Raw genomic sequence first — 22,145 nt, forward strand, 5'->3', positions numbered from 1 at the left:
CACTGCCCAGATTCCTCCCCCCCCACCCCCAATCCCCATCCCCACCCTTAGTGCCCAAGTCCTACGGCCCCCTACTTCGCCGGCGAAAATGGGGGATCGCGCTACTCATGCTCGCAACCTAACAACGGTGGGTCTCCGGGGAGATCAGCTTCTACGAGCTTCGGCGATTGGTCTCGGAGACCCACGAAGCTTGGTCTCGGAGATCCATGGAGATTGGTCCAGGGACTGCTTAGTTGCATATTTTAGAAACATTTCAAGACCTATGGAGACTGTGTTTAGAGTTATTTGTGGGGTGTTTTTTTTTTTTTCATGGGCAAAGTCTCCGGTACAAGCATTTGTTCATTTCCCTATAAAAGATGTATATTTTTTTTTAAATGTGTATATATTTTTTTATTTTTTAATGATAAAATATAATATATATATTTTTTAAAAATATACACGTTTAAAAAAAATATATACATATTTTATAGAAAAATCAACAAGTATCATTTCAATCCGAGTAAGAGATTAAAGAGAATTTCTATATATATATGTATATATATTTTCTAGAAGATCAAGTGGACCAGCAATGGCAATGGATGGATTGATTATAGTTTTTTTTTTCTTTTTTTTTTTTTTTGTAGAACCATCACTGATTCCAATTGACTGGCAGATTGCCATCAAGTTCTTCAACGGTTTAAAGCAAAGTTCTGGTTTTTTTTTTTTTTTTTTTATTAATTGCAAAAAGGGTTAATTTGATTCTAATAGCAAGAAGCACATGTTTGGTTTCAATCTAACATTTGATTCTATAAAGTAAAAAAAAAATCTAACATTTGATTCTGGCATAAGAATTAAGAACGGATCAGGTTTTTGTTTTATCTTTGGTTAGTTGGTTTTGATTGCGGTAGATTTTGATTTCGTTCTTAATGATGGGTTTTGTTATTGTTTTGTATTTTTTAAAATTAATAATCTTTTTTAAGAAATTAATCATTAAATCTAGAACAAAATAACTAAAAGGGTATAAAGGATATTTTGTCCTAAAAATTAGCTTGAAGGTACCAAAAGAAAATTTGCTAAAACATTAAAATATTATTTTAATATTATTAAAAACACAAGATATTAAGGTATTATTTTGATATTATTAAAAACACAAGATATTAAGAACATGTTTTATTATAACAGAGTATTAAATTGATTTTATTTCAAAAAAATAGTCCAGAAAAAGAAAAAACAAGTCTTTTGTGTGCTTGTGCATCATGACAAAGGTGTTGCTGTTAAATGCTATCCTTCCTTTTTTCTCAAGGGCTTTTGCCCAGTCATGAAGCATTCTAGTTTTGCATGTTTTTGTTCTTCCATCTTTCTTTTTCTCTCTTCCCACTTTTCATTTGCAATGATCTTTCTCACCTCTCACCCCAAATTCATGTTTGAGAGGAATATACTTCATGAGAATGAACCAAACAACTTTTGGGGTGTGAAAATGAAACGAAACTTAGAAGCCAACAGTTCCATTGGAAGCTAGAATTATCAACTTGAATTAATTTCAGCGAATGCTCCAGGTTCGAATTTCTTGCGCAATGCTTCCGCGGCCAATTCAATCCGCGCTTGGTCCTGCAACCGAAATTGCAATGTTTTATCTGGAAAACACATAACTGAACCGTAAAATTTAATGGGAACTTTTTTTTTTTTTTTTTTTGGATGCTGCCTTACCCTGCCTCTGAAACTAACTACAAGAGGTCCATAAAGAGATTCGCGATAACAACCTAAACAATTTCATGGAGAACATTTTTCCGAGTTAGAAAGGATATCGAAAATATCATCCATAAATAAATCCATAGTCATGAAGATCTACAATGTTCATGATAACTTACTGATGTGAAGGTCTGGAAATTCAAGGCAAAGTTTTGAAATCGGTTTAGCAGTTGCCACCTGCAGTTTTTATGTACATTGAGCACATTAAGCTGTGAGACAGAACGGCTTTATGCAGTTAATTAATCCAAAGTTCGAATTGAAATTGGTAATTTAACACGTACATCAGAAAGACTTGTTGTCAAGCTCCTCAAAACATACGGTTTCATCACCGCTAACACACCACTGGATCTCGATAGTTCGATAAGACAGTCCCATTGTGTTTGCAGCTCGGTATAATTTGTTGCAGCGAGGACAATCACATTTTTACACTTGATCTACAAGAAACAATCATCAGACTAATTTGTCTAAATTAGCTTTACTTAATACAACAGATGTATAATAACTGTCAAACAAAGTTTATGGGTTGATAAAAAAAAATTTTTTAGATGACAATATTTGAGATATTAAGCATCACATTTAAGCTTCTAACACGTACCAATGGCACAGGCAGGTTTTCATGATGCAACAATTCGGTAATACCTTCAGGTAATAGGGCCATCTGGAAAAGGGAAAACAGAAAATTGGAGGTCAAATTCTGACTTTCATGACCCTGGTGAAGGATACCAAAATTACTTGTGTATCGTGACAAAACATAAAAAATGAAAGATAAGAACACTGCTTTTATAACATGGTCATCATGGCAATACAGAACTTAAAAGTTCAAGTGTCTCTAATTTATCGCATGAAATACCTCGTTACGATCGCCAGGGCAGTAATCACCTACGACCTGCCTCAGATATTCTTCAAATTCTTCATCAGGAGCCTGAAGTATGGATAACAGACCAAATAAAGTTTAATTAGTGCAAGAAATGCTATCACTGCTATATATAGTACAGCATCAAAAGTCTCATGCCAATTAAAACTGTTCAATAGTAATTGAAGTTTGTAGATACTTGACTAATTTACGTTTTATTTCTTGAATATTGACAATTAATAAAAAGATCAATTCATTGTATCAAAAAAGAAAAAGAAAAAGAAAATATTAAAAGAAAAATGTTGACTAGAAGGAAATTTCGCACCAGACGAACGGCAAAAGCCTTTGCGACACCAGCCAAAGTAACATCCGAATGAAGTGGGCCTATCCCTCCATATATAAATACCTATAAATCAGTCAAGTACAGATCATTTCTAGAATCAAAATTTCAACCCTCATCCCCCTTGGTGCCAAGAACACAACCAGAAAGGCACTCAAAAGATCGTCTAAAGAATTTACCAAATCACTAGCTGAGCTTCTCCTTTCAACTACTTCAGCCACCGAATCTACCTGGTAGAAAATGCACGCATTGGGAACAAAATTATTTTTGAAAAAAATGAAGCTTACTGAATGAAACACGTAGCTCCTAGGCAAAATTACATGTCAAAATAAAGATTAGTAGTTCTCCGTAGAGATATACTCACATCATTCTGGACACCAGTAGTTTGTGATACCGACCAACCAATAGAATGGAGCTTCTTACACAGTGAAGGCCCCAATTGATCCTCAACAGTGCAGAGCCTGAGCTATGGAACAGACAGATAGAATATCAGAAACTTCGGCGAGATGAAAATAAGAAGGTGATGACTTTGAACATTTCTCGACTCTTAATAGTAGTCATGGACATCAAATAACGACAAAATGCGTGTAGAAAAGGGACGTACAGGATCTCATCCCCCACAGCGATGACTGAAGCTGTGAGCAACCTATTTTTATGCAAATCCCCAGCGATTAGGCCATTGCTAAGGGCAGGTGATTTCCCACAAACTGAAGAAGAAAATTTGTTTATTCTACCAGCTCTCTCTAATCTTCCATCAGAGAGTAAATACGCCGGTCTAAATTTTTCTTCACTGCTCGAGGAATTACTATTGCACAACAATGCGTTAGGAACTGTGTCATGAATGCTCCCAATAGATGTGTAACTGCGAAGATGAAAACAAAAAAAACAAAAAAAAAATTATCTGACTGAATCTGATTAGACAAATTGGTAGAATTCCAACAGATAAGGTCGCAACAAAAGTAGCATTACCCTTGATCATAAAGACTGCAGTATTTGACCTTGCATGTTAAGAGAAATGCCCAAACATCTCTGCCAAAGAAAACAAAGTCAAAATTCTTGAATGAACTTTCAAAGATACGAGCAAAGAATGAAATATAATAAATACCAAGTGACAATTGATGTCTGTATGGCATGAAAACCTTCTATACATATTCCATAATATTTACGCTATTCATACAAAAATCCTCTGAGCTCACTTTGTGAGCCCAAGTTTAACTTTGAAAGTCAAGAAACTACGACATTTGTCATGTAGGTGCCCGTGAGGTGGTCTGAACCCTAGTAACTAAGTAGCAAAAAATAAGGAGCAATCTGTCCTATATAATTCACGTTATTTTCTCAAGAGGAAGAAGCTAGAGGAGGCAGTATGAGCTACAAGGACAAACCTGTACGACCAATCCAAGATAGGATTCACTCTCATGAAAGGAGGCCATCCTACCGAACTAGGGGAGAACTGTTCTTGGCCTACCTAAAAGATTAAAAGAGATATACAGAAGGTAAGGCGTTGTAATGGAAATCCAAAAGATAACAGCAGGATGTGGTTACGTTTTCTAGAGATATATTATCAAAATACCGCTGTAGGATCACCCATTCGGACGCCAAGGAAAATGGCACGGATTGGTTTAGACTTCAATAAAGCCTCCAAACCAGATTTGAAATCTGACCGAATTATATCCATTTGCATACCATAGCTGCATAAATAAGGACATACCAAAATGCTTATCAGCTTGCCTAAACAAAAATTCTCCCAACATTTAAAGGCACTTAAAGACAGGGAAGTAATACAAACTTAGCAGCAGCATCGTAAGTAAAAGAGTTGATTTCAGGAAATGCAGATGGGCTCTCAAAATATATTGTTCGGATAGGGAAATCCTTTGGATCCTCACTGGCACAATTCTGCTCCCTTTTATGCAAAAAGTAGCCAGCCCTAAGTAGGTGCAGCAGAACCTACCATACAAGTTATTGTCGCTGTGAGTATCAATAAGATAAAAGAAAAGGTATAGATCACAAAGAAACCATATCAAAACTTACTGTAGAATCCTTTCCGCCATTAAAGCTAAAGGCAACTTCTTCGATCCTGTTTGATCAAAAGACCCAAATTATTAGGAACTGCAAGTTCCCCGTGGACTCAGAGTACTAATCACTTCCTATGGATAAATAGGAACATTAAAGGGAAGACAATATTTAGAAATTAATAATGTCCATAACTTATGCAGAACATTCCCAGTTTTCCTTTCTTTCACAAGTACTATGTTCCAATGAGCATTAAATACTAATGATGCTTTAAGTAATGCACAGTCTTGTAGGAAACTGCAGAATAAAACAATATTGGGAAAACTTGCCAATTTCTCCCATGGCATCAAGATATACATGGTCATTAATATGGACGTGTTTTATGAGTTTTTTGAGCTCCTAAACTGTTTGGATAAATGTAATCCATTTGGCATGTAAGAGATTATAATCTGAAAAAGGAGGCCATCTATTTACAAGAATCAAAGTTCCCAGCCACGCATGAAACGTTATTGCAACGTGTTCTCGCCTGATTGACCAAAACGCTAAGTGACACCGAGCAAGGACATGTAGAGAATCTTAACCATATCCCAACAATCGACAAGTATAAACAAGGTATGATCAAAGCATTGTCCAATAGCACACGTCCACGAGTCCACGTAGATCCGAATAAGGACAATCAAAAGAACTCTTTCGCACTTCCTTATCTAGACATTCCATCTATATCTTATACAAGTAAAAACATTTAAAAAAAAAAATCGTTATGCTTTTGGTTAAAATACAACCACCTCAATATCATTTCTTGATACAAAGTTAAACATATCGCATAGTTGAAATGGGGCATAATTCCATTAAAAACTTCATTGATTGTTGAAGCAACAATAACAGGAAAGCAAACGTTTTGACATAGCAGAAATTGACGCGTCAATTTTATCTTCGTTGACTTATTATTTATAAGACAATGTGAGAAAGTCAAAGAAAAAGAAACAGCCTCCAAAAGTCCATTGCATGAAGCCTCAGAAAGCGGAAGCTCTCCACTCATCTTGAAATAGTATTATAATTGGACTCCGCCCAAACGCGTTTATACATTTTTCTTCAAAAAGAGACCCCAAAGTATTTAATTTCTAACTTTCATATCCTTTCCTTAATGCCAGATTTATACACAATTAAACTGAAGCTAAATTCCAAACCCCTGATAAATAAAAACTCAATATCCATAAACTCAAAACTAAGAAAGCTAAAACAGCAATGGCAGAATAAAAAAATTAAAAAGAAAAAGAAAAAAAACTTACGAGTAAAGAGCCAGAGCTCTCTGAATAACATAGATGGCTCTATTGTACTTTGTTTTCAGCCATCGATCATCACTTTCTCTGATTGCTTTATCAATCTCCATCACCCTTGACATGCAAATTAATATTCAAACAAAAAAATAACTCAAATAATGACCAAAAGAAACAAATTTTTTCAAACGGGCTTCTTAGATTGCAGAGATTTTACACCTTTTCCTCCTGAACTAAGCAAATAGGTTCTCCAAAATCAAACCAAAAATATATTTTTCTCCAAAATCAGACCAAAAATCTCTTCTTTCCCACTAAATTAAGAAAATGGGGTTTCCATAAATTCAGAGATTTCACAGCCATGAAGTCAAAAAACTGACCTTGGAATAGTCTTCACCGGCGATTTCCAAGCTTGAGAGAGAACAATAGACGCAAAAAAGCTGAAATGTATAAGATTTTTATGGCAAAAAGATTCTCAACTCTTCAAAACAAACTGAAACAGGGATATTTTTGAGTCATATATATAAGCGTGTTTTCTAGATGCCACAGATTGTTTATCTGAGAGAGAAAAAAAAGTTTTTTTTTTCTTTTTTTTTCTTTTCATTTAGAGTCTTGGTTTGTATAATATATAAGCAGAAACTCAGGGAACGAGGCCAAGTCATTGAAACCGAAATTGGAGAATGGAGTGGATGACATGACGGTGATGTGATTAATATTTTTCATTTAAAATTAATATTTTTTTGGAATATTTTTCAATTGGTGTGAATTACTTTCCAAATTCTCATACTTTTCCAAATTTTTCCCCCAAGAAATTATCATATTATTTTCGAGTAAAAAACAAAGTGGAATTAGTTTAGAATGTTCATGTCGTTTTTCCTTTTAGGACAATCATATTTTTTTCCCAGTAAAAATCAAAGTGGAATTCGCGCAGCATAATTTCATGTCGTTTTTCTATTTACGATAGATTGTAAATCAAAATGGATATGAAGAATATTCGGATATATTCCACTTCAATTTCCTTTTTTCAACTTCCTCTGAAATTGTTCTTAAAAAAAGTATTCTCTAATGATTTAGCCTTTTTTCGCCAATTTTTTTTTCTTTCTTTTAGAATATTCAATTCAATTCAAATATGAATCTTTGGAAAACACAAAATAATAACATTTAACATGTGAAGGCAGCAGTTGGACCATGATATGACAACTACATCTACGTTGACTATTTTTTTTTTTTTTTTTATCATTACTTTTAGTACAATTTGTTCTTAAGAATATTCATGCTTTAACTAAAGCTCACGATTAGCTGTTTTTTGTAATTATTTTTTTCCGGAATTTCTAGTTTATTAAAAAAAAAGACTATCTCTGATGAGATCAATTTTTCGACAGTTAAATCTAATTAAAATTAAATAAAAATTAAAAAATATGTAAAATAAATAATTTTTAATGTAAATTGAACGGTTGAAAATGATTAAAAAAAAACTATTAATAATTTTATTTTTTTAATTTTATAGAAGAAAGTTCAAAAAAAAAAAAAAAACCCCGTTCAAAAGAGAAGTAGAAGTAAATTCTTCCGAACGTTCTCAACAAGTAATGATTAGTTTACCTTAATAGTTAATACGCAAGATGACAATAAAAATAGAGCAATTTGCACAACGTTATCAATAATTTACGTTGTCTATTTGCTTCCTAAAAGTTTTTGTATTCAAATTTATTGCCAAAATCAGCTCAAAATTGCAAAATGGTCAAATGTTTTGAACGGAACTAACACCTATGAACCCCGTACTATTATGAGGGGGTTGACAATTCTACTCCAACTCCATGGACTATCATCATCCATATTAGGATGTCAATTCCGGCAGAAGATGCAACTCAAAACTTAGCCGACTAAACGTTTAGTTTACGAATTCAGAATTATAATTTAAAATTATTTTTAGTTTATATGTATTTTTTATGAGAAAAAATACGATAATGAGTCACGAATCATGATTTGAATCATGACACGAATCCTCATACCAAACACCAGTATGTTTGGATTTATTATTAATAGTGTTAGATTATAATCAAGTTGATAAGATTAATAAGATAAATAAATGAGTTGAATTAGAATTGATCATTTAATACAAAATAACCCAAATTGAGATGATTAGCTAAACGTGTTATTTTGTAAATTTATTATATAAAAAAATTTTGCATTGAATACAAAACATGAATGTTATAGACAATCTTTACTTGTTTTTTTTTCTTTCTTTAGAAAAGATAAATAGATTAATAAAACTATTAAACTTGTCGTCATCATGTTAAATAAATTATAATTGCATAATTTATTTATTCAATATATTAATCTAAAACGAGTTATGTAGGTTGACACAATTAACACAATAAATAAATGGGCGTATTTGGATTAATATTTTTGACACATTTAATAAATGGATCGTGTTTGGATTACTATTTTCTAATATGATTAATAACGAAAAAAGAAAATACATACCCCTTAAAATACATGAGTCTTGAATTTTTATCTCTTAGACTTCCATTCATCAAAAAACTATATTAGTAAAAAAGATATTAATCAAGAATAAAAAGTAAAAATCTTAGAATAATACATTTAAAAAGTGAGTTTACTAATTTTCTCTTAATAACGGTTTAATATGAATACGATCCATTAACACGAATTGCCACCCATATCTACAAGCCAAATCTCAACTCACATATGTAAATGCCAATAGGGTGGCAATTCGTGTTGCCGTGTCATGTATGTGTTGTGTTGACCCCCTCAGATGACACTATGAGTCTTGAAACAAACACGACCCATTTATTACTTGTGTCAATATAAAACCCCAACACGACCTGTGTATAAGCAAGTTGACACGACACGACTAAATTAACCTGTTTATTAAATGAGACATAATAGTATATTGTTAACCCGTTAGAATCCGCTAACTTGCCTATTAAATGGGTAATAAAAAGAGCATGTCAACCTGTTTATGATAGGTTTCAACCTGCTTAAATCAATTTGCAAGGCTAAAAAAATATTGAAAAGCATTCAAATGATTACCCTAACTACATAGCAGTAGCTTAAGATCAAACAAACTAACATAATATACAAATGCAATCTCTGAAATAAAAGTTTGTTCAACAGTCCACAAACATAAAGCCAAGCCAAGTCCAAAATTCATAGCATAAGTAACCAGTATTAACACCAAAACTCAACAAAACAGTAAATTTGTATTATTCAAAAGTCAAATCCAAAATGATTATTTGACTGATCATTCAAAAGATAAAAATCCTTATTCAAAAAAAAAAAAAAAAAAAAAAAATCCATGAGCAACTGGTATAACAAATTCAGCTACACTGAAGTTTGATACTTGAGAGATAGGATCCTCATTCTTCGAGCTAAATTTGAAGATGTCCTGTGAGATCATCCACCACTTCCTTAAAATCTACAAAATACAAAAACACATTTCCTTGAATCAAGACCATAAATCATGTGTTCATATTCCCAGAAAGACCAAAAACTAAACACGAGTCCACACTCACAAATTGAAACAAAAAAGATTAAATATTCAAAGGCACATATCATAGAGTACAATATTCAAAGTCTCGTAGGATAAATCTTGTATTAAATCATCAAAATTCAACGAAAAACAAATTAGAAACTAAACCAAACCTTAGATTGAACAAAAAACAAATGAAAATGTTACTGCTCAAAACCGTAGCTTTCAAAACACAGAACTAAGATCTCCTAACTTTCACAAACTAAAAAACCTCAAAAATCACAAATCAGTATATCAGATCAAGAACAACACATAACGAATTAGATAAAAAGAAAAAAGAAAAGCACAGAATATGGAGCTATAGACTGTAATTAACATACACACGACGATATTTTTCTCTGTAATGCATTTGTATATTCATATAGAACCAAGAAACGATTTAGGGGAACAAAAAAGGAACGCATACATTCAATGGAGATTAACACTGCAATTAACATCAGAAAAACGGAGAATAAGAAAAGGAGAGAAAGAGAGCTTTACCTTGTCACAAATACATAGAGGCTTGGTTTCCGAAAATAGAAAACTGGAAAAACGGAAGCTGATGATGATGATGAACATCAAAAGTTTCAAAGAGAGTTAACAAGATTCCAAAATCATAGAAAAACAAATAAAAAAATAGCCCACATATAAAAAAAAAAAAATGAAAATGTGAAAACTAACCCACTGATCGAATGAAGTCAGTACCTCACTTTGAGAACAAGCAAGCGCTGAGTCGCCGATGAGAAGAAGGTGGCGCCGAGAAGAAGATCTTGTGCGCGTCAGTAAGAACTCATAGGAGTATATTAATTTGAGTGCAAGAAAGAGAGTAAAATGCAGAGGGAAAAAGGAAGATCAGACTGAGTAAAAGAGAGAGCAACACAGAGAGAGATATAAGTGAGGTAGAGAGAAAAAGAGAGAGTGAAAGCGAGGGTGGGTTTGAATTTGATTTCGGAGAGAAATAGAAAAGCTTAGAAAGAGAGAGGAACTGAGAAGAAGCAGTGGCGGAGTGAAAAATATTTGTACATATTTAAATAATACAGGTATTAAATGGGTTAACAATGTGTCGTGTTTGTATCAATCTATTTATGACACGTTTATTAAACGAGTTAATTTCGTATTAGAGAGTTCGTGTCGTGTTGATCCTTTTTTTAATCATGTCTGGCAGGTTCAACCCGTTTCTTCCTAGACCTATTTAAAGAAAATCTAAACCTTTTAATTTTGTGTGGGCTTCGTATCGTGTTATCATGTCGTAACACAAATTATCAATCCTAGATACCAAAATGATACTTTTTAAAAAATGGTACAAATATGATAGGACATACATATTGTTCTATTTGTTTTTCCATAGCCTAATCTAGAGTAGGAGCATTTTTCACACGCCGTAAATTTTTAATACTAACATGTACAGATCTAATCGTTAAAAAACTAATCCTCATGAACATTCAGGTCGAAAAACTGATAGTGTTAGCAATCTGGGAAGATTTGATAAGAAATTCAAATTCAAAGAGTTAACTGCCAAGATTTTTCTCTCAAAATGTGACTTGTCAAACAAAGGCAAAATTAAGAAAATAATGGTGCAGAAAATCATTAAAAGGAACGGATCACGCAACATCAATTTTGCCAAGCTTCCAGATGTCGTCTGGCTTAAAACCTAATTTCCCCAGGCTACAAAAGCTTAATTTTTCCAATCTATAATAATATATACGTGCAGTAATCAACTTTTATGTTCAATTCAGTCATTCATTCATTCATTTTTTCCCTCTCAAAGATTTATTCATCTTCTTGTCTATTTTCTTATTGATTGAAAGAGACGCCATAGTGACTATCTGTTGTCATACTTATTTGGGAAATACTTCCAATTTATACCATTTAATAGTAAGCCTTACTCCTCAGCTTATTTTTCAATCTCCGTAAGCCTGGCAATTTCCATTTAAAATGTGGTAAATGATGAGGAAAAGAAGCAAAACTAAACAAAAGGCAATGACTTTTTTGATAAGGCAAAGGCAGTGACTTCCGCGACGTGCAGGACCTGCTCACGCGGGGAAAGTTTTTTGGTTGAAGACAATATAGTTTGTACCTGCGGAGTTGAGACGCTGACCGAAATATTCGCTGAAGGCCCAATTGACTAACCGCGAGCCCTCCCCTCAACGAGGAGCGCGTTACCGCTATTGATTACTGAATGTGCTAACGGCCTAGCAGCATTCGAACCTTTACTACATATCAAGTCATGTTAATACTTTACGGTTAGGTCTAGTGGCGGAACCAGCCTTTCATTTCAATAAGAGCATACACTAAAATTTTTTTTAACAAATTATCTTAGTGCGAGCATATAAAAAAATATATTTATTTTAGTGGGGGCACATATTATTTTAATAGGGGTTTAAATGTAAAATTTTAAAAATTTTTAAAGGTAATATTTTTTTCAAAAAAATTTGAATGAGGGCGGCTGCCCCCGCTTATCTTCAAGTGACTCCACCTATGGTTAGGTCAACACACTTGTTTCTACTCTTTTGAGTGCTGTTTTACAAGCTTGAAAATAAAGAAAATTTCGAGTGTGTTGCGGGTGCTTTGAAATCAATAATGAGGCAAACGACAAACTCAGAATAACGAGTGTCTAAATTAGTAATATTCTCCCATATATTAAACACTTTTCAGAAGAAAAAGATAAATGCTAAATGTCACTAATAAAGATTATAACCAATTAACACTATTATTATTGCGTAAAACTGTGTAAATCTTTATCTAATATTATATGTGGGTCTCACAGTTAATGTGTTATGTATTATGTAAAAAAGAATATTGGTGCATAATATACATAGAATATTAGTTGAAGCTTTACATTGATAGAAAATGATCATGTAGTACACCCACAGTAAAAAAGAAACAAAACAAAACAAAGAATATTGCATTGAAAACTAAGTGCCTCTTTGGTTTGAACCAGAAAGTTAAATGTTCGTCCAAAAAAACATTGTAACAATAGGTTTTAATTTATGGTTTGAACCTGCGGGACAAACCAAATATTACCCTCTTAGAAGTTAGAAAGTAGAAACCATATCCGTTGATGTTTTTTTTCCGACAAGAACGAGCGTCATCTCAAACCCAAGCCCTACCCTATCTTAAACTATGCCATTTGAGCTAGTGGTCATTGACTATGGCCCCGTTTATTTCACCGATTCGAGTTTTGTTACAGTAAAAAGCTCTTACAAACAATCACATCTAATTTTTTTACTACAGTAAAAAGCTCTCACATAAAATCACATCTCAACTCAAATTAGTGAACTCATGATCACTACTCTACACTCCCTCTCACTAGACTACAAAATGCAAGTTTGGTAGTTGACCCGTTGGTCATCAAGTCAACAATTGCATCTAGAAACAAGGGTCACAATTCACAAAAGCAGGAAAAAAAATTGGCTAACATGCAATGATGAAGAGAAAAAAATACGCATCATCAAGTTCCTTCTCAATAAGTGATTAGTTAGATGCACAAAATTTTTAAGCTCTGCACCTCAACTATGACACAAGATTAGTAATTCTTTACACTTAATCCAAATTGTGCTCGGGCTTTGCCATGCCATGAGTTTGTTTTTAAGCAATTCATTGACAACAACAGAACCAACTTTTTCTATATTTTCAGTCAATCAAATCAGGGGCGAAAAGTTTGTAACCCATGTGGGACTTGCCTTGCAATTAATCTCTGCATAAATAAAACTGTGTGAAATTCAATTGTATGCATCATTGTAGACAAGAAATCATCATCTAGTCATAGAGGCCTTCCTCATGCCATATGTCAACCATAAAACCAACCATCTTCTGCAGAATTTCAACAAGAAATGTTGAACACTATCGATAAACCTAAACGAAAGAAGAACAAAGAGTGCGAGAGAAACCTACAGCTAATGGTATTGGCTGCTGAAAAGGTTCATTGGATAAAAGCAGATCCTCATAAGTCGTGGTCCAGCTGAAAAAAAAAAAAAAAAAAGAAGATTCCACAATCACTTTCCTTTGAACCAGGGGTAGAAAGTTTCGACACAATTTTCGTGGATGTATTTTACTTCAAAAAACCCACCCTAAATGTGAATGATAAAGTTTCTCCCGAAATTTGCACCAAAACATTCATTTTCTTTTCTTTGGACCCGATTTAAGACAACTGCTAAGCGAAAAGATAGTGAATGGAACCCAAGAAATGAGAACAAATTTCGACAAGGTACATTTTTGTCATCCTAGATAAAGTTTGTAAGAATGTATAAACGACATAACTAAATAATAGCTGAAGCATATTACTTAAAGATGTAAATGACAGATCTGATATGCATAGCTAGTATTTGACCATTAATTCAACACCAGTAAAATTCGAAGAAACTAGGAACAGAAAATTTTACCTCATTATTGGTTCTCTAGGGGCTCGTTGCGGTTTATGAACCATTCTCTTCTCATCTCATGCCAAGCTATCTCAGCTGCATAAAGTAAAGCGATCCACATAATAAACCAGGGCCAGAAGCTACTTCAAGAAACTCTTGCAAGAGGCCAGAAAAGCAAATTTTTTAGTGGACTTGTAGCATTATATGAAGGAAACCCCGCAATACCAATGACACGTAATGCTTAACCTAGGGCTTATTCTGGGATTGTTGCACTTCCAAAAGAAGTTTGACTTTTACTTATAGCGAAAGGAGAAGTAGGAGCAGAAAGTTTAGGGTCCGTTTAGTTCGCTGATTCGAGTTTTTAATTCGAATTGAGATGTGATTTTATGTGAGAGCTTTTTACTGTAGCAAAAAAGTTAAATGTGACTGTTTCTGAGAGCTTTTTACTGTAGTAAAACTCGAATCGGTAAAATAAACGGGACCTAAAAGTTTCAAATTCCAACTTCACCAAATAACTGTAAAAGTGCATTGGTGTCGGTGCAAAGTACTTTTGGATACTTTTACTTAACACGCTACTTATATCACGTAACATGCAAAAAAAGGACTTTTGGAGATCCAAAAGCAATACCAAGTTGGCACTATATCTCACCTAAGTGAACAATTGTAGATACTCAAAATCCGAAGTGCACTCCGAGTTGCAAAGAGATTCTTCAGGCATTAGCTCACAGCCAATATATTTTCGGCCCCATTAACTACCAGAATCCGTATGCACCACAATTTGCAATCCTAAAGTGTGAAAACAGCTATTTTTTTTGCAATTTTTCAATCTATTTGTGCCAATGTTAGACTGATAATTGAGGCTAAGAAGATAAAAGACATCTACCATGGTTAACAAAGACATCTTTTTCGATCGGCTTCTCCGTGGTTGATTTTCATATGAATTAGAGCTACTACTATTAGTTTACATTCTCTTCAGACGACACAACCATCGCGTTCTATATCACTAAGCTGAACAAAACTAAACAGAACCATCATTTCTGTGTGAGAAAACTTTATCAGCATCAACAGAAAATTAATACCTTAACTTATCATTTGTATACAAGTGAGGACAAGAAGTGGAATGAACACTTAACAGACTTATCATTCAAAATCCTGCAAAACATCTTATAAGCCTTTGAAAGCATAAAAATCAAACCGAAATCGTAGATATCGAAACAGATAAAAGCAGATTTCTAGCCTGTTACATAAATTCAAAAACATTTCATTTAAGGGGATTTTCATGCTGGGTTTTAACCTCTACCTCTACTACTCTATATCGTTACTTATGTCTCGTTTATTTCGCTAATTCGAGTTTTATTACAGTAAAAAACTCTCAGAAACAGTCACATTTAACTTTTTTGTTATAGTAAAAAGTTCTTAAATAAAGGTATATATCAACTCAAATTAACGAACTAAACGCCCTTACATTATTTTCACTACAATCCATAAATCCCTTATAAGATTCTAAACAGTTTTCTACTGCAAGAAACTTGTCAACAGTAAGCAAAAGAGCAGAATTTCTAATCAAGACACTAACTTTCACATACTGCACAAGAAAGAGAAATACAACAACAAAGAATTGAACTTAAAATAAATAAATAAACTACTTCATATCACATATTAATACAAACCCATCTTGAAAATCAAGGAAAATCTTGAACTAAAAGAAGCAATGCTCTTGAAATATAAAGAGTGTGTTTGAAATTGGTTTTAAAATAATTTTATTTTCAATAAAAAAAAAGTAAAAATGAGATTGTTTTGAGAATTATTTTGCGACCGATTTTAAAATTGCATTTAGTTAATTTTTTAAGTGATTGTTTTGAGTATAATAAAAAAATATAATCGTGTTTATTAATTAATATATTATAATATTGTTCATAAGTACTAAAAAATAAAAAAATAAAAATAAAAATAACTTTTAACTGTTTTTTAATTTCTTCTCAAAAATCATTTTTACTGTTTTCGTTTTCAAAACATTTATTAAACTAATATCGTTTCATTCTCATTTTCATTATTTACTTCTCAAAATACGTAAAAACTGTTTTTAAAAATAGTTTCAAATATGCAAAAAAAGTTTCCAAGAAAGAGAAACTCCCCTTATAACTAAAACCCACGAAAAAAAAAATTGAAATTTGAGGGAGAAAAAAAAGGATAAACACTTGGAGGGTAGAGGGCATACGGAAGATTCTTGAACAGTGATGAGTGTAGAGTATGAAGCAGGCTCTAAACAGTTCTCCATTGGTGAAGGAGAAATAGATGATTTATAGATAGAGGTGTCAAATGGGCCGGGCCGTCCATGGACGGCCCGGCCCAGCCCGTAATAGTGCATGATTCGGCACGGTCCGGTTCGTTACTGTTACGGGTCGGGTCGGCATGACACGTGTAATGGACTAGGGCTGGGCCTCAACTTCTCAGCCCGCGACCCAAGCACGTGGAAGCCCACGACACGGCCCTTATTCGGCCCGGCCCAAGCACGCGAAACGGCCCACGAAAAGCCCATTTCATTTGGTCCAGTAGGCCCAACGTTCGGCACGTGACGGGCCTCCCGTTTGGCCCGTCATGTGCCTCCCGTTTGGCACATGATGGGCCAAACGGGAGGCCCGTCACGTGCCGCACGTTGGGCCCGTGAAGGGCCCAACGGGAAAAAACTGAATTTTAACCCAAAAATCCCCTATAAATACCCCTTAATTCCACCATAAATCCCACACAACAATTCACTCTCATCTTCTCATCTCACTCTCATTCTATCTCTCAACTTCTCTCTTTGATTTTGATTCTAAGCTTTTTTCTCGTGTTCATTCATTTTCTAGCTCTTTCATTTACAAAGTTCAATCAAGTTCTATCAATTTCCAGAAAATGGCCTCACCAAATTTCCCTAATTTCACTGCTCTTCCTGAGCTTCGTGAGGAGATATTTTTTGAGGAAGAAATGATGCCTTCCAACCCCACCCCCACTGAACCAGAAAATGCTCCGGTGGATAATGCTTCAGTATACAACGAAGAAGCTGGAGAACGCAGCAGAGGAAAAAGACCGCGAACTTCTCCGGCATGGTAGCATTTCACCAAGGAGCCCGACCAAATCTAAAAACAGGTGAGATGGAAATTCGTGCGGTATGTAAATATTATAAAAAGCACTTTTCTAATAAAAATGGTGGGGGTACTGGTCATCTGGATAGACATTGGAAAATATGGCTACCGTTGCACCAAGGTGAGAGTGTGGACTCCTGCCAACAAACACTATCACTCACATTACATGGGTTATAAAATTTTGCATATGATGCACAACGTGCTCGTGAGGCACTAGCTAAATTTCTAGCTAGTGCCGAATTGCCTCTTTCTTTTGCAGATGATGCCTCCGAAGAATTCATCCAGACAACCTTTTGCCCACAATTTAAATGGGTAAGTAGAAACACAACTCGTTCTGATTGCATGAAAGTTTTTTATGCAATGAGACAATCTCTTGTTGATAATTTTAGGACTTTTAATGCTACTGTGTCTTGCACTTCTGATCTGTGGGAGGGATGTAATAAAACTGGATATTTATGTGTCACAGAGCACTACGTTGATAACGATTGGGTTTTACAAAAAAGAATAATTGGTTTTCGTTTATGTCCATATCCTCATAACGCAACAGCTATTTTCAGTACAATAATGGAAATTTTTGGGTTTTATGGGATAGAAGATAAAGTTTTAACAATTACTTTTGATAATGCGTCAGCTAATACAGCTGCAATTAATCTGTTTAAACGTAGTTTGAAACCGACATTTGGAGGGGAAATTTTTCATCAACGGTGTGCATGTCACATAATTAATTTAGTAGTTCAGACAGAAATTGAACATATCTCTGCTAATCTTACAAATATTAGAGAATCATTATCCTTCATATCTAGTTCTGGAGCTCGGCTCCAAGAATTCAAACAATATTCTAGGAATAGCCAGATGCGCCCAAGAAAGTTTCCAACTGACATGAGACATAGGTGGAATTCAACATATTTAATGTTGAAGGCAGCACTCCCATATTCACAGCTTATCACGACATACGTAAACAGTAAGAACGATCAAATTTCAATTTTCGATCCTGATTGACAGATTGCTGAGTATTTTTTTAAATTTCTAGAAGTTTTTTACAATGCGGAGTAGATGGAACTGAATCATTGATGACTGCTACCGCAGAGAATTTAAAAATAGATATGCAACTAAGTATTACTGACGCTAAGAAAATGTTGAAAAAGTTTTTAGTTTGTATGAAGCAAAATATATCACGGGTAAAAAAGAACAGGGAACTTCATCGTCAACTACCAGTTTGGGTCCTAAAGGATCGTCGTGGAGTTTCTTGAAGAAGAAAGAGAAAACGGCAAGATCGTCCTCAACACAAGCGTCTACGGAACTAGTCAAATATTTTGAAGTAAATTTTGTAATCAATGACGACAAACTAGACATCTTACAGTGGTGGAAGAGCAAGACAGATCGTTTTTCAACACTGTCCATAATAGCTCGTGACATTCTGACAACTCCAGTGTCAACGGTAGCATCGGAGCAAGCTTTTAGCGCAAGCAACCGAATTCTTGACGAGAAGAGAAGCAGAATGCATCCAGATATCTTAGAGGGACTAATGTGCGTTAAAGACTAGGAAGATGCCAGAAGACGAAAACAACAATACACAGATGATTCGATGCAAGAATATTTTTCTAACTTAGAAATAACAGAATCTTCTGGAAGCACTTAGGTTTGTAATTTACTATTCCTAGCTACTACACTATTTTTTCCTTCGCTAAGGTTTTGTCCCGATCTCCCCACGGGTTTTACTTAGCAAGGTTTTTAACGAGATAGTCATTTATGTGTACTACTATTACGTCAATTCAATAAAATCACATCTTTTGGGGCATTTGATTTTTTTTTTAATTAAATTAAAAAAAAAACAAGGGTCGGGACCGGCCCGTGAAGGGCCTGGGCCCAGGCCCGGCCCTGGCCCTTATGGACTAGGGTCAGGGCCTGGACCGGGCCTGAGTTTTTCTTCTCAGGTCCGGCCCTGCACTGTGCAGGGCCGCGCCTGGCACGGCTCAGGCCCATGATGGGCATGGGGTCAAGCGTACCGTACCAATCCGGCATGGCACGTTTGACGACACTAATTTATAGATCTCTTTAAAGATTAAATTTTTATTTTTCTTTTTTTTTCTTTTTTGGATTGGGTAAAAGAGTGAAAGAGAAATAAAGGGTAATAAAATCAAGGTCCGTCTCCTTTATTTATTTATTTATTATTTATTTATTTACTTTTTTTGTGTGTTTGTGTGGGAGTTTCTTTGCGTCTGAATAATGTCAGAACATCTAGATGAGGATAAGATAATCTGAGTTCCAAATTAGATGTGACAGAAGATTCTTTGTCACATGTCAGAACACCATGTAAAAGCCGCAAACTTGACTTACTCTTGACGATTTCAAAAACCTATTTTTGATCCACCAATTAATAATATATTTCCCTCGTATAAAATGGAACACGAAGACAACATAATAATTTTTTATTTTAAGGGGAAGAAAATTATTACTCTTTTTTCATATGGGTTGTTTTCTTTTTCATTTTCTCTCTTTTAAAACCTATATATATGTCATAATTCCATCATAAAACAAACAATTTATTAATAAAGGCCTCAAAATTGTATAGTCCAGAAATGTTAGGATAGCTAAGACATTTCTAGAGATTAAAGTGAGAGAAGTGCATATACTTAGGAGTCATTAAAAAACAACTATAATGTCAATTACGGTTTTAAATCGTCTGACTTTTTTTATTTATAAAAATAGTTAAAATATTCTTGTTATTCTTGTTTTATTTTAATATAGATGTGACAATTTTAAGATGCGTCCTATGAATATTTTTTTTATTTTCATAAATAAACAACAAAAATTTTATGTTAAAGTACAAAAATAGTTTACCGATAATACAGTATTTATCATCAGATCCTTTCCTTAAAAGGATGCTGCACAATTAATTAAAATTGTGCTATTGTAATTATCTGTAATTTATAACTACTAAAAAAATATGACTTGAGAGTGATGCAAAATAAAATAATCAGAACAATTCTTTTTTATTTTTATTTAAGTTGCTGAAAAAACATATACAAATTATATATCAAATTTTTACATTTTAATTGGTATCTAATCAATAATATTATGACACATCATTTAATAGATTTAAATATCAAAGTAAAAATAAGTTAGTTAAAAGATATTTTAAAATTTTTAAATGACATGATACGATCTAATTGATTAATTACACATCATTTTAAACATCGGAATTGAACTCCCTTGGCGTATATAAAACGTTCTATAAAATGATTTTATCTATAAAAAATATATTTTTTTTTCGTTGCCTGGAAAAAATGACTTACTGCAAAGCTCCATTGAACTCTATAACACGTTCTAATGATAGGTCAACGGAACGAAAGAACAGCTGGGCTTCAAAAGATGGACTGCAATGAGTTGGGCCGAATTACTCAACTGTCGAAAACATAGGCCCAATTAAAGCTGAGCCCACAATACCTTCCTAGACTCGAGAGTGGGTCTACTTGAAGCATAAGCATGTGTATACACACATTATGTATTAGGGAAATAGTAGAAAATATGCCAATATGAAAAGCTTAAGAAAATATATAGACTAATTTTTAGTTATAAAAATTAACATGCCATAACTTGTCAAGTTATGGTTCATAACCAGATAAGTTATGGACAAACTTATTAAGTTATGGTTCATAGCCATACAAGTTATGGACAAAAACCGTGAATTATGGACAATAACTTGTCAAGTTATTATTCATAACCAGACAAGTTATGGACAAAAATAGTAATTTGGCATATTTATTAACTTATGTAAACTATTGGCCTATTAATTTTAATTCATCTCAAGTCTTGGCCTATTTCCCTCTTTCTCCCTATGTATTATACAACTTGTATCATTTATAGCAAAAAAAGAAAAATACAACATTGTAATATTTTAAAATTAGGGCCGTTCATTGATACTACGAAATCGGTCAAACCTACACAATCTAACTATCTTCACATGACGCACTTTTTAGTTTAATATGGATTGAGACGATCTCAAATTTATACTTTTAGGTTAATTCGCGGTTTGAGCATTTTTAAGCTCAAATTACAAAACTAATATATCGAACAATGCAACATGTTCGACAACCAGCAGATCATGATAGAAGTCATGCGCTCAATGAATCCCAACATCAACTTCTTGCCACTTAACCGTCCCCAACCGTTGGTTCCTTCGCCACTTGAGCTAAACGAAGAAGACGAAGACGAGGACGGCGATGCTGCTAATTTAAGAGGTTAAAATATATGTTTTTGTTTTTTTATTATCAACATTTTTTAGTATTTATTGATTAATTTACTTTTTACGATTGATCTTATTATTGTGTTGACTATTTTATATCAATTTTATTGTTCTACTTTATTATTAACTATTCTTCTAATTTATATATTCAATAATTAATATTATTAGTAATGTATGGCCAAAAAAAAGATAAAAAAATTATTTGTGACAACATATCTAAATTGTCATCGCAAATAGTCTATATTACTAGCGACGACACTTTGAAGCCAATGGTCGCAGAAGGTTTTAAATACTTTTACGACTACACGTAGTCGTCGCAAATAAGTTAGAACACGTCATCATCAACGACATATTTGACGGAACATTTGTGACGACTTATTCGCGACGACATTTAAAAATTTTGTCGTTGCAAATATATTATTTGCGTCGGGTTTTTTGTGACGAGTAATTTACGATGACATATCATCAAAAATAAAGTATTTACGACGACAATGACGATAATGTAGTTATTTATGACGACAGTGTCAGCTAATTAAAAACCCTTTATCATTGCTTCTTATTATTTGATTTTGTCTGTATCTATTTTTACGTTTTATTCTAGTTGTATACATGTCTCTTTCATTATAACAATGTAAATTAGAGAATGAGTTTATATGCCCCTTGTTCCCTTATGTGGCTC

General features: G+C 33.7%; 1 protein-coding gene and 1 long non-coding RNA gene across 3 annotated transcripts; both read right to left on the reverse strand.

The window, feature by feature from the left end:
• Nucleotides 1-1,170: 1,170 nt before the first annotated feature.
• Nucleotides 1,171-6,801, reverse strand: LOC21405369 (FAD synthase). Of its 2 annotated transcripts, XM_024167235.1 has the most exons (17): nt 6,586-6,801; nt 6,221-6,325; nt 4,950-4,995; nt 4,708-4,865; nt 4,492-4,609; nt 4,304-4,386; nt 3,891-3,950; nt 3,526-3,783; nt 3,286-3,382; nt 3,101-3,151; nt 2,907-2,987; nt 2,579-2,650; nt 2,324-2,386; nt 2,010-2,162; nt 1,848-1,905; nt 1,687-1,739; nt 1,171-1,587 (listed from the first exon to the last, which is right to left on the reverse strand). In XM_024167235.1, the coding sequence occupies exons 2-17, from the start codon at nt 6,319-6,321 to the stop codon at nt 1,504-1,506; spliced, it is 1,536 nt and encodes a 511-aa protein (XP_024023003.1). In that variant the 5' UTR covers nt 6,322-6,325; nt 6,586-6,801; the 3' UTR covers nt 1,171-1,503. The 2 variants fall into 2 exon arrangements, with proteins under 2 accessions (XP_024023003.1, XP_010098792.2); XM_010100490.2 differs by lacking the exon at nt 6,586-6,801 and having other exon boundaries at nt 6,221-6,333.
• Nucleotides 6,802-9,610: 2,809 nt separating this feature from the next.
• Nucleotides 9,611-10,456, reverse strand: LOC112092054. Its single transcript, XR_002902408.1, has 3 exons — nt 10,440-10,456; nt 10,236-10,278; nt 9,611-9,641 (listed from the first exon to the last, which is right to left on the reverse strand). It is a non-coding gene; the product is annotated as an uncharacterized LOC112092054 (long non-coding RNA).
• Between the last annotated feature and the right edge of the window lie 11,689 nt (nt 10,457-22,145).

This window comes from Morus notabilis, unplaced genomic scaffold, assembly GCF_000414095.1.
Source record: "Morus notabilis unplaced genomic scaffold, ASM41409v2 Scaffold124, whole genome shotgun sequence".
Taxonomy (NCBI): Eukaryota; Viridiplantae; Streptophyta; class Magnoliopsida; order Rosales; family Moraceae; genus Morus; species Morus notabilis.

Coding starts and splice junctions, on each gene's coding strand:
- LOC21405369 (XM_010100490.2), bottom strand. CDS start 6,333: ATGTCAAGGGTGATGGAGATTGATAAAGCAATCAGAGAAAGTGATGAT. Junction 3,784..3,890: donor TGCAGTCTTTATGATCAAGG/GTAATGCTACTT, acceptor TCATCTTCGCAG/TTACACATCTATTGGGAGCA. Junction 1,906..2,009: donor TGACAACAAGTCTTTCTGAT/GTACGTGTTAAA, acceptor TAAAAACTGCAG/GTGGCAACTGCTAAACCGAT.